This window comes from Miscanthus floridulus, chromosome 5 (genome assembly GCF_019320115.1).
Source record: "Miscanthus floridulus cultivar M001 chromosome 5, ASM1932011v1, whole genome shotgun sequence".
In the NCBI taxonomy this organism is placed as follows: domain Eukaryota; kingdom Viridiplantae; phylum Streptophyta; class Magnoliopsida; order Poales; family Poaceae; genus Miscanthus; species Miscanthus floridulus.
This window is the reverse complement of record NC_089584.1, coordinates 113154162-113167373: the sequence shown is the minus strand read 5'-3', so window position 1 is coordinate 113167373 and position 13212 is coordinate 113154162. Positions and strand designations below refer to the sequence as shown.

Here is a 13212-nt window from a genome sequence, read left to right as displayed (position 1 = left end):
GTTTTGGGCCCAATCCCACAGGCGAAAATGAGCCCCGTCAGCTTCACTGAAAAAATAAACCTAAACACTGTTCCGACTGATTTTTTTTACGACTAACGGTGTGTGCATATAAACTATCCGGCAACGTTTGAGTGCACTGGGGTTACTTGTGGGCCATTGTCCAAATCAGCTTCAACAAGATTTCTTTGTCTTCCTTCGGCCTGTTCGCTTGGCCGTAAACGATCGTAAATTTTCAGTCAGAACAGTATTTTTCTCTCACACCAAACCAGTCAACAGTAATAATCCACGATCGTATACGATCGTATCAGCACTAGCAGAACAGGCTGCTTTTTCAAAAGGATAGAATCACTTTTCGTATCATGGCCTGTGCCATGACTAAATGACCTCATATGAACACACATGTGAATTGTGCTGGTTTTCTAAGGTGATCTTCATTACTGTGACACGGAGTTTTATTCCATAATAACTATTCCAACTGTCGGTTTGCCACTTTTAGATAATTAACGGGCAGGGCACAATGAAGTCTATGGTGCTGTGGTTGAGTAGCTGCAGTCAGTGATATACATTAACGAAAGTGGTATTGCAACGAATCCCGATCCTACTTCAGCAGACCAATTTTCAGAAAAGCTATCTGAAGGCATGATCAGGGGAGGGACCTTTTGGGCTATGAAGCTAGTGACTGTCCCATACTAGTGTATCACGGTGCTCACATCATCTGAAACATGTAAAAATCCCGTCACCATCTTCCCTCTTTTACACTGCAAATATTTTAGCTGGGAAAGTATATTGTATCATTCAGATTGATGACACTCACACAGCGTTTACCTCATTGTATTTGTTGATCAGATTTACAAAGATTTGTTGGGACAGTTCTGCACTACTTTTGACCTAGAATTCAATTCAAAGATGGTTAAAACAGTCACACTTGTGTATACTCATGTAAGTTGAGAAAAAGGCTTGACTGGTGCCTAGCTGTTACTTTAGTCATAAAAAAATTGATTAATGAACATGAAAATTAACATCAACACAAACGCAATCAGTTATTTACACAAAGGCTTCATACTAACTGTAGCTTTGTACAATCAAAAGGTGGTCAAACTGAGAATAGATAACTGCTACAGGTAAACTTATGACAGCGACTTTGGATTGTTCATGAGTGGTACCTTCGCGTACTGTTTTCAAAAGGTCATAGATTTTCTATTTGGTCTAACACCAACCACACAGCATGTATCACATTTCACTTGATATATATTAATTTCAGATAGTGATCACTAGTATTTTTTATGAGAATAGTGTCAGTAGGATTTGTTGTTTCTTGTTAGACCATCAAAGTGTATATCTTGGTGTACTGAAGTGCTTAAAAATGCATAATGCTACCTGTCTTGGACTCTTTGATCGAGCTTTGGAAACTTCTAATGCTTGCGCCTTGAATGGTGCAAGATTGTTAAGGTAATATAGCGCCTTGCAAATATCCATGTAGAAGTTTAGTTCTGCAGTCTCTTTGGCTCAAAATCAAGAACTCAAAGAAATTATATTAGCTACAATACCAATGGAAGTATTGTGTGCTTCTACTTGTGTTTATAGAATGGTGGTGTTTACTTATGGGTGTATAACATAACATCGTAGACATCACCATCACCAGGTCCAAGAACATCACATTGTCACCCTAATTAATCTTTACTATATTAGGAGAAGGCTCTTAATTGTTAGTTGCATTAGACCCAATATTATTCAATTTGTTTCACTCAAGCTTACTTCCATGCTTTTGCATAAATCACTCACAAGAAACAGTGTATAATTTTATTATAAACTTGCTCCTATTAATTCACATTACCAGTAAATCTCATTACTATCTCTACATTTTGTCTAATGTGTTGCAAACAACCTAAGATGCATAAATCTGGAGAAATAGAGAAATCTATATGATTTTCTATAATTTACTTCTACTAATTCCACAAATCTTGGGCCTCAAAAAGTATATGCGTTCCATGTGAATTTGCATTTTTTCATGCAACTGCAATGAAAGTGAGCACCTAACTATATTTAAAGTGCAAACAAGGAAACTGATTTAACCAAACTTATGAGACCCGCAGAGGCAGCAGATGTTGTTATTGGCAACTGGTCACAGCAGAGGCAGCAGACAGCAGTACAATTAGCACCGGTCGTCGTCAAACCATACCTCTGAAGTTCTCTTTATATTATGAAGCCTAAATATGGAGGACAATCTGTTTCTCCAGAAACATGTAATGGGCAAAGCGAAATGCGATAATCAATCCCGTCTTGAAAGTCTTCACTGTTGCAAGGATAGAAGACAATAATATGCCATGTTGGTTGAGTTCAAAAGTCCAAAACGCGGTTATTAGAGTTAAGCGCAGATTCAAAATTCTGGAAGCAAGCATGCACCACCAACTCCAGGTCAAGGTTCTCTGTGCATATATGAGCTACAGGCAGTGGCGAATCTAGGATTTTAGCTTAAGGTATGTCACTCAAAAAATTTCATATACAATTTGGTAAATCTATTTTACCAATTTAGTAATAATTTAAAAATTGACAACGTAATTTGGTATATATGCACTAAGTAACATAATAAGGTTTAAATTCATGTATTAAGTTGAAACCATCTACTAAATATAATATAAATAGTTCAAAAGTCATATCGATAATTAAAATATAGGCATAATAAGTATCAGAGACTTACGATGCTATTTTTCTGAGGGTTTTATTCGACGTTTTCGAAGGGACATAAATATCTTGATTATATCATCTTTGTTAACTTCAAAGAAAATATCCTACTCAATGAAAGTGATTAGACAATCATCCAAAACGCTATCTCCCATCTTATTTTGTGACTTTGTTTTTACTAAAACCATTGGAGAAAATACCCTTTCAACACTTACCGTTGCCACGGCTAGAAGCAGTTTCCTTAATTACTCTCTCATGAGTTGTGAGACCCAGCCCATTGGGCCAGTTGGGCCGGACCGAATTCATGACACTGGAGCGATGAGGTGTCGTAGCTTTGGGGGTACTGTAGCATCAGTGCAGTATTCCCAGTTTAGTCCCATACCGGAAATGAACCAACGCTAGACAAGCTTAAAAGCCTGGACCTGAGAGGCTGTTAACTTCGGATTGATCCTTTTGCGCGAAGTGAGGACGAAAGCGCAAGAGAGTTAATTAGCAGGTGTGGTTCATTTAACATGTAGAGTGGACCTTAGCCGTCTTCTCGGGTCGGGGCGTTACATGAGTCTGCTCTTCGACTACAGGTCCAACTGGATCAGGGATCTGGGGAACGATTAGATGTAGCAACTGCCGCCGCCGCCTTCTTCGTTGCATGGATGACCAGGGGAACGATTAGATGAGTCTGCTCTTCGACTACAGGTCCAACTGAAAAAGAGATGCAATATCCGCGTTTCTTTCCATTACTGCACAAATATTAAAAATCACAATGCTAAATAATTAAATAATTTATTAATTGTGATGTTATCAAATAGCACAAGAGATTAGACCAGGGGAACTGGGAAAGTGTGGTGTACTCACCGTGTCTCAGGCTGTCAGGGTGTCCGACGGCGCCTTGACCGTCCCCTCGCTCTGGCCGTCCGTCGCCTCGGATCGAGATTAGATTAGGAAAAAGCAGTTTAGGCCCACTCGCTCCGTCCATCGTGTGGTCAGTGTGGCCGTGTGGGCCTGCGTGTGCCTGTGTTGCGTTTCGTGGCGTAATCCATTCGTGGGTGACCAGTGCCTTCTTTGCTGCGTGGGCCACCTCAAGTGGGACGTTCGTGGTGGCGTGATCCATTCCAGGTAAGTTTTTTTTTCCTTTTTTTATAAATATAAATGCTTATACGTATATATAATAGTATATTCACCGGTGTCACAGGATATGCCAGTGCATACCTGACATACCCTGTGCCTCCGCCACTGGGTACAGGCTGTGCTTGTCTGCAGCACTAGACAAGGAGAACAAAACTCATCATCTCCACTTCACTCCAGCCAAGGCTCAGCGTTAATTGCCGGGAAACCATTGGGAGCTCTGCAATCGCAAATTAATTTGCTGTCACCAACGCGCACCCTTGTTGAGAGGCCATATCGATCAGTTTGAAGACGTTGCAAGAGGCCAGCCATCATGGCTAAGAGGGATGACTACATGGACAGCTCTTGCGGCTGCTCTAATGGAACCCCTAAAAGGCTGCTGCAGGATTGTAGCAGTTATGCGCAGGCGCATGCTAAGAAGTAAGTCTAAATCACGTTATATATACTAAACAGAGTTAAGTATGTGCACATTATATATATATATATACTAAACAGAGTTAAGTATGTGAACTGCAAATGAAATTATGATAAATATAGAAGGAAACATATTGCTGTGCAGTTTCAGTTATTTATTTTGTTCCACATGATGTTCCTAGTTCTTATTACTTGTGCAATTCATTTTGTTTCTTGTTATTTTTTCAAGTTATTAACGGTACTTTCCTGAAAGTAGGAAAGTTCGCATTAGCACAAGAACTGAGTACACATACACACCGTATCATGATGGCTACCAGTGGAGAAAATATGGACAAAAGATGATCCGGGGCAATACCTACCCAAGGTATGTCTAATTAATCATTCAATCTTTTATCTTGCATTTTCTAGCCAGTGGAGTTAATTGGTACATACTTATGTAATATGTTAATTATGTTGAAGTCTGACAATTCATTACCTAAGAACTACTACCTAGGCTAATTACTACCGAGGCTCATCAGTTAAATCACACATGTTCCAACTGGGCCATGCTCTTTGGGTCTTACAGAAGCTTCCTAATTTATAAGTGGCAGTGTTTTCGGACCACCGATGAGTGAATTTGTATTTGCGCGCCTGACTCGGATGGTGTGCTCGGAGGACATAAGGGTTTATACTGGTTCAGGCGGAACGTCCCTACGTCCAGTTCGCTGCTGCTCGTGTTACCGACACTTGGTTTGCAGTAGGGGTTACAAACAGGTGAGAGAGGGAGAGGATCCCAAGTCTCTGGTGAAATAAGTGAACGAGTGCTGAGAGCTCGATTGTCGCTCAGCCGTGTGCTCGTGTCATGCTCTTGTGTTTTTATCTCGTCCTCCGGCCCCCTTTCATGGGGCGCCCTACTTCCCCTTTTATAGGCGAAGGAAAAACGCGTGTTACAACGGAGGAAAAGGAGAAGAACGAGAGAGAGAAGAAGACTTCCAGGATTGTCGGGTCCTTCTTCTCTTTTTGCGGGTCCCGCCGATCCTGTAGATGTCAACAGGGACGGCTCCACGTTGTGGCCCTGTTCGTCACTGGCACCATTCGCAGGCTTCATCTGCCGGTCATGGCATTCCATTCCGTCCCGGCAGACGTCGTGGTGAACTGACGCGCCTGTCAGCGTTCGTACGAGGGTTAGGCAGAACAACACCGGTACACCCGACACCGTTCTTGATGTGAATCCTCAGGTATGGCCTGTCATGGCCATGGGTTACATCGAGGCGTGCCAGTCTCTTTCCTGGTGTCAGTGTTTTGACCCAGGCCCATACACTTGGACCTAGAGTGGTTGGCGGCGGTATGGGTCTCCGTCGGACGAGATGAAACCCACATCCTTAGGGTCGGGTGAGACAGAACCCACGTCCTTAGGGTCAGGTGAGACGGAGCCTGCACCTGAGGGGTCGGGTGAGACAGAGCCCGCACTCGAGGGGTCGGGCGAGATGGAGCACGAGCCCAAGGGATCGGACAAGATGGAGCACGAGCCCAAGGGGTCGGGCGAGACGGAGCCCGTACCTAAGGGGTCGGGCGAGACGGAGCACGAACCCAAGGAGTTGGGTGAGACGGAGCCCGTGGCCTTGGGGTCGGGCGAGACGGAGCCCGTGGCCTTGGGTCGGGCGAGACGGAGCCCGCGACCTTGGGGTCGGGTGAGACGGAGCCCGCACCCAAGGAGTTGGGCGAGACGGAGCCTGTGGCCTTAGGGTCGGACGAGATAGAGCCCGCACCCGAGGGGTCGGGCGAGATGGAGCCCACGGCCTTAGGGTCGGGCGATACCTTTTAATACGTCTTGCCCCATCTAGGGAAGTCAACGTGGGCGCTAACATCCTTGTTTTGAGTATCCCTAATATCGATACCCGACAGTAGCCCCCGAACTTGGGGAGGAGTAGAATACTTCTTTGGAGGCTTTTCCGGATAGGAGGACTCTGAGGGCCTTGGCCTTCTTTTTGTAGCCCATGGTGTATCCTGGTAGAACGGTGGTTCCCTTTTGTCATGATCGGTCTTCTTGGGGGCAGTAACCGTAAGATTCAGGAGGTCGGAAAGATTTTTCTTGATTCCGGTCCCCTAGGATCCGATCGGTCCGCCGTCGTACTGCGACCGCGTGTTCGGTCTCCTTGCGAGTCCAACTTTCCTCGAGCCCCCGCGCGTAGTAGGGGTCCAGTCGAGGGTCGACTCGTCTTTGTGATCATCGTCCCTCAAGCGTTTTTTTCGATAAAACGGAGGGGCTGAGCCGTGCCACGTTTTTCCTCGATGGACGAAACATGATGCTCGGTGAGCTATTAACGGGCTAGTCCGAGTGGGGCCCTGGCTTCCCGTTCGCGGGGGTGTGGCATGGGTCAGCTAGTGACCGACTCCAGATTCTCAGTGTCCAATCCATATAGTTCTTGGGTCCGTTCGATCGGTCCCGAGGGCTCATTGCCTTTCTTCGAGGAAAAACCATGGACTGGGAACCGACCAAGACTTGAACATGGGCTGGGATGCCCGCGGCGCTCGTGCGCTCGGGTACTGGCTACTAGTGGGCCCATCCCTTTCCACCCCTCACTCTAAGGGCGCCCTGGAGTGGCTGTGAACCCGTCGGAGGGCCAGCCTTCGAACTACTGGACCTAAATGGGTCGTAGGAACACGAGGACAGGAGGACTCTGAGGGCCTTGGCCTTCTTTTTGTAGCCCATGGTGTATCCTGGTAGAACGGTGGTTCCCTTTTGTCATGATCGGTCTTCTTGGGGGCATGTAACCATAAGATTCAGGAGGTTGGAAAGATTTTTCTTGATTCCGGTCCCCTAGGATCCGATCGGTCCGCCGTCGTACTGCGACCGCGTGTTCGGTCTCCTTGCGAGTCCAACTTTCCTCGAGCCCCCACGCGTAGCAGGGGTCCGGTCGAGGGTCGGCTCGTCTTTGTGATCATCGTCCCTCAAGCGTTTTTTTTTCGATAAAACGGAGGGGCTGAGCCGTGCCACGTTTTTCCTCGATGGACGAAACATGATGCTCGGTGAGCTATTAACGGGCTAGTCCGAGTGGGGCCCCGGCTTCCCGTTCGTGGGGGTGTGGCATGGGTCAGCTGGTGACCGACTCCAGATTCTCAGTGTCCAATCCATATAGTTCTTGGGTCCGTTAGATCGGTCCCGAGGGCTCGTTGCCTTTCTTCGAGGAAAAACCATGGACTGGAACCGACCAAGACTTGAACATGGCCTGGGATGCCCGCGGCGCTCGTGCGCTCGGGTACTGGCCGCTAGTGGGCCCATCCCTTTCCACCCCTCACTCTAAGGGCGCCCTGGAGTGGCTGTGAACCCGTCGGAGGGCCAGCCTTCGAACTACTGGGCCTAAATGGGCCGTAGGAGCACGAGCCCAAGGGATCGGGTGAGACGGAGCCCGCACCCAATGGGTCGGGCAAGACGGAGCACGAACCCAAGGGGTCGGGCAAGACGGAGCCCGCGGCCTTGGGGTCGGACGAGACGGAGCCTGCACCCGAGGGGTCGGGCGAGACATAGCCCGTGGCCTTGGGGTCGGACGAGACGGAGCCCGTACCCAAGGGATCGGGCGAGATGGAGCTCGCGGCCTTGGGTTCGGGTGAGACCTTTTAATACGTCTTGCTCCATCCGGGGAAGTCAGCGTGGGCACTAACTTTCTTTCTTTGGGTATCCCTAATATCGATACCCGACAATAAGGGATCCAAGAAGAGCTTAAAAACGGCAGAGATATAAGTGAAGATGTATCCCTAGCCTAAATTAACATAGGAAATCCAAATATTGAAGCTCACTAGCTGTAAATAGTGGACGTTTACTGTACACGTGATCAGTCTTGCCGTATTAGCTATAATACACGTGATTGATCTGGCTTGGTTAGCTTATCTTCCCAAGCCTGAAAGCTGGCTTTCTGGTCACATAAACATAGTTTAATGGCAAGTGTGTTTGGGAATACAATAAAAAAATCCGGTGCATGTACACTTAGGATTTAGGACCTGTTTGGCACGGCTCCTCCTGAGGGGCTCCTTCGGAGGAGCCAAAGCCGTTTTGGATTGTGGCTCCTCCAAAACGGCTCCGGCTCCTCTATTTTTTACTAAAAAACGGCTCTTTCAAGAAAACGTTTGGCAGGGCTCCTCTAGAGGAGCTGGAGCCAGAACCGGAGAGGAGCCCTGCCAAACAGGTCCTTAGTTGGTGTCTTCCCGGTAGCAGCCGGTTCCTCTCAGGCAGTAGCGTTTACCTTTATGTTGTCGTGTAGCTAAAAGTCACGTGCTAGAATGGGAATTTTTAAGAAGCGGAATAAACCCAAGGGGAAAGAGAGGAAAGAGCTAAGCACCATATGATGAGGGAATCATTACACACTTTTTGTGCACTTTGTTTACTACTTCATCCGTTCTAAATTATAAGTCACTTTGACTTTTTTAGTTTATCTATTTCACTATGTATCTAGACATATTATTATATCTAGATGCATAGCAAAATGAATGTACTAAAAAAAAAGTCAATGTGACTTAAAATTTAGAACCGATGGAGTAGTGCAGAACACGAATTAGTTTCCTAATTAGCATGCAGAAGCTGGATGAGGTATTTAATGCTCTCCAGACCCAACTTGCTTTTGAGTAAACCATGGTTCTGCTATTTTTTTTTGTAATGATTGATGATATAGTATTTTCTAAAAAGGATGATTGGCGATACATTGTACAATACTAGTGGGTCCATCTAATGAGTTGATACAACATGAATGACCTGCTGTCTAGGACTAGGTTTTTATACAAATGCATAATGTGAATATAATATATTTTGAGGAAGTGTTATTAAATCGTATAACCAAACCTAGTCGTATCGGTACCGATTAGACAACTAATTATGATTAGTCATCGATTATATTCGATTAGTCGAGTAATCATGCTGTACAAATCTACTAAATCGTCCTTGCATTTCAGCGGTAACAAGATCAGGACTTGACTAGCGAAGGAAGAGTAGCAGGACTTCCCAACGCCATGCATTGATCTTGCCGCTGCTTGACCAGCTTCGTGGCTCGCAACCGCTCCATGTCCAACAGCTGCGTGTGTGCCACCTCCCGGTCCCTCCGTAGCGTCTCGAGCTCGCTCTCATGGTCTGACAGAGGCTTGAGAACAACGAATTTGGCAGAATCCGGCGGCGTCTTGGGGATGAATGGATCTGGCGTGGGAGCCAGCGGTGAGCAGCTTGATGATGGTTACCAGCAGTGGAGCAAGGATGCGAGCCGGCCGTGTGAGGATGAGAGTTGGCGGTGCTAAGCTCCTCTTGCGGCGGCATGAGCGTGAACTCTGGAGTCTAGTCCAGAACACAGCCATATACTGAAAACCTATTGGACCAAAGTACTTAGCCCAACTGTTCAAGCATTGGTCCTTCCGGTTAGTCATCCACAGGCCTCTAATCAGACAACTTATAATCATTCGCTGATTAGTCGGACGACTAGGTTTGTAGTAGACCTAATCGTATCGAAGTGCCTAATCAAGGTCTAGGGTTTGGATTACTCGTCCGATTTAATAACACGAGAAAGAACAGTAGCACACAAGTATGATGGATCATCGTCCACATTATGATTTAATGCTTCTATACACAGGAGTGTGCAAATAATCCTGCAGATAGATGACAAACGGTTTAAATTTGCTGCCCTGTCTTCAACCATGCCCTCCCCCCTCCTTCTCTCTCTCAAAGTAACTCTTGTCTAAAATGCATCGCGGATATTTTTTCCTCCTTGTAGCTTATGCAAGCTCAGCGAACAATTGAAGGTTGGGATATTGAACATCATGAGGTGTTGAGAAGAATCAATTATATTATGCAATGCATTCAATTTGTGCATGGGGCCAGAGTCATGTTTTTAGCTAGGTTGATTTTCTTTATGGACTTCCAAACTTTGCATTTCTGCCAAAGAGTTAGAAAACCGTTGGAATCCATAGGAATGCAGTGCTATAAAGAAACCTACACCCACAGACACGGTACTAAATTAGAAATCGGATACTTTGGAATGGTGCACATTCTGTCAACAAGCTAAGGGGGCACATTTCATATCTGGCAGGTAGCAATAGACCACGATTAGCATAGGATGCAACTTTTCCTTTTAAAAAAAATAAACAGTAACTAGTAGCATTGAAGGTACAGATCAGCATATGTATGAGTAGTGGTGTACAAACTAATTTTGTTATGTAACTGTTATGAATGGAATTTTCTTTTGTCAAATTTATTGAGTTAATTATAGTAGTCGAATCTATATTTAACTAACAGCTACCAATTTTTCTTATTTTAAAGCACATGTAGGAAAATTTTACTTCTTCCCCCTGTTTCAAATTATAATTACAACAACAACAACAACAACAACAAAGCCTTTAAGTCCCAAACAAGTTGGGGTAGGCTAGAGTTGAAACCCATCAGAAGCAATCAAGGTTCAGGCACGTGAGTTTCAAATTATAATTAGTTCCGATTTTTCTTGGTGCATAGTTTTATCTATGCATCTAGATTTATATTATTACTAGATACATAGTAAAAGCTATGTAAATATAAAAGTCAGAATAAGTTATAATTTGGAACCAAGGGAGTATCATATTAGAGGTAGTGTACTACCATTATCAGTAAGTATTGGTGATGTTAGATCCTCTAGTGTATGCATGTGATGTCCAGTACTTGGGGAAACTCCCGGCATTGGAGTATGATATCCAGACCATGCCTGCATTGGAATCCTCCATTGCAGCTAATAATGCATGTCGGCATGATTAACTATTCTGAGCCAGGCGGACAACGCCACGTGTTGTCATGTGTCAAGTTTTTGGCTTTTACATGCATGTTGGCGACCTCTTTTGTGAGCATTTTCCCTAGGGCATGGAAAAGTGAACTCCAAACAACTCCTGATGTCTACGCGTGCAGGTGCTACTATAGGTGTACATACCATCAGGATCATGGCTGCCCAGCAACCAAGCATGTGGAGCAAACCAATTCCCAGGATCCGCCATTGTTCCGGGTAATCTACACAAATGAGCACACATGTTGCAGCACCCATGTCTCAGATTACATGGCTTCATCTATACACATCCAGCAGATCGCCGATGCTTCTTTGAGAAAGGTAGAGGTGGAAATACCTAGCCTGACCCACTGTTTTGATGGCCACGGATTGGTAAAAGAAGAAAATGATGCCATCATCTCCTCCTTGCTCACGGCCATCAGTGATTGTGATGTTGCAACATCAGATGGTGGGCACGCAGGTGTTCAAGAGGACACACCTGCTCGGATGTCCAGAAGCAGCAATGAGGCTAGCCCTTCGATTTCACCTGTACTGTTGCCGGCATCCGATAACCTGAAAACAGATTTCATTGAGCACCTGGAGCCTCAATGGTTCGAGCCTTTGGATTTGGGTTGGTTCATAGAATAAGCAGACTGGTTGATCTATCATCTATTACTATACAGTAAACACATCCATAACCATCCTGCGGTGTTTAGGACATCTGGACAAACTACTGGAGGCCGCGGCTTTGCCGAGTGTTTTTACACTCGGCAAAGAGCCCTCCTTTGCACTCGGCAAAGGCTTTGCCGAGTGTAGCACTCGGCAAAGTCCGCTCGGCTAAATTTTTCTCGGCAAAGGGTCTTTGCCGAGTGCTTTTTATCCGGGCACTCGGCAAAATAAAAAATTTTTTTGCCGAGTGCTTGGGGCGGCATTCGGCAAAATATTTTCGGCCGTTGCGGCGCCAGTCGTTAACGGTTATTTTGCCGAGTGCCCGACGCAGCACTCGGCAAAATTGTTTTTTTATTTTTTTAAAAATTTACTTTGCCGAGTGCCCCAGCCCAGGCACTCGGCAAAGTTTTTTTTTATTTTTTTTAAAAAAGTACTTTGCCGAGTGCCCCTGCCCAGGCACTCAGCAAAGTTTTTTTTTTTTTTAAATTTACTTTGCCGAGTGCCCCTGCCCAGGCACTCGGCAAAGTTTTTTTTTTAAATAATTTCTTTGCCGAGTGCCCCTGTTTAGGCACTCGGCAAAGAATTTCTAAATTTTTTTTTAACAAAAATACTTTGCCGAGTGCCGCGGCAAGGCACTCGACAAAGAAATTATATATTTTTTTTTTGAAAAATCTTTGCCGAGTGTCTTGTCCATGGCACTCGGCAAAGACCCCGAGAATTACAAATTTTTTTTACATTCTATTGTAACAGACAATATATATATATACACACACACACACACATCAATCATCACATCTATATCACCAACATGCATTATATATCACAAGCACACGCATATTTAATAAATCCATCACAAATGCACCAAAGTTCAACATCACAAGTTTATTATTACAAGTTCAACATCACAAAGTTCAACATCCCTACTGCGGCGACGGAGACTACAGGTGTGGCCCCCCGGACTGTGGCGAAGGGTTGACGCGATCAGCCGCCAGTGACATGGTAGCGGGATTGTTTGAACCCGCCGACGGAGGCTGCACAAAAGAGAAGATATTGCATGTGTTAGACTAAAAATTGAAAATTTCGGCAGCACCTCCCCTGCACGGGGAGGTTTCCAACCTGCAAGAAACAACGGCACGAAGGCCGACAATCACAACGGCACGAAGGCCGAAAATCACAATGGCACGAAGGCCGACAATCCCAACGGCACGAACGCATTAAACTTTCATACTCACAGGAGTGAAGTGTCGAACCGGAGCTGGAGCTGGCAACTGCACTTGGACACCCGATGCTTGCCCGATGGTTTGCATGATCTGATACATGTTCGCCATCTGCTTCTTCGTGGCCTCCAGCTCTGCGGTCAGGTGCGCTTGTGTCTCCCTTGTCTCTGCTAGCTCAGCCTGCAGTGTTTCAATCATATGTTTCAGTATTGCAAATCTGATCAATGTGTGTAACGTTCAATGTACGATGAGTAAAACCGGAATTACCTGAAGTTCATCGACCCGCGACAGTGTTGGAGTAGGCCGTGCACGTATGGGAAGGCTTCAGGCCGTGCTCCGTGCCCTCACGTCGGAGAGAGAGAGGGTGC

The 13212-nt window shown here is 45.6% G+C and overlaps 1 protein-coding gene across 1 annotated transcript; it reads left to right on the top strand.

The window, feature by feature from the left end:
• Positions 1–4117: 4117 nt before the first annotated feature.
• On the top strand, positions 4118–11606 carry LOC136453101 (probable WRKY transcription factor 54). The gene is made up of 3 exons (XM_066453675.1): positions 4118–4224; positions 4475–4582; positions 11105–11606. The coding sequence occupies exons 1-3, from the start codon at positions 4118–4120 to the stop codon at positions 11604–11606; spliced, it is 717 nt and encodes a 238-aa protein (XP_066309772.1).
• The last annotated feature ends 1606 nt before the right edge of the window (positions 11607–13212 follow it).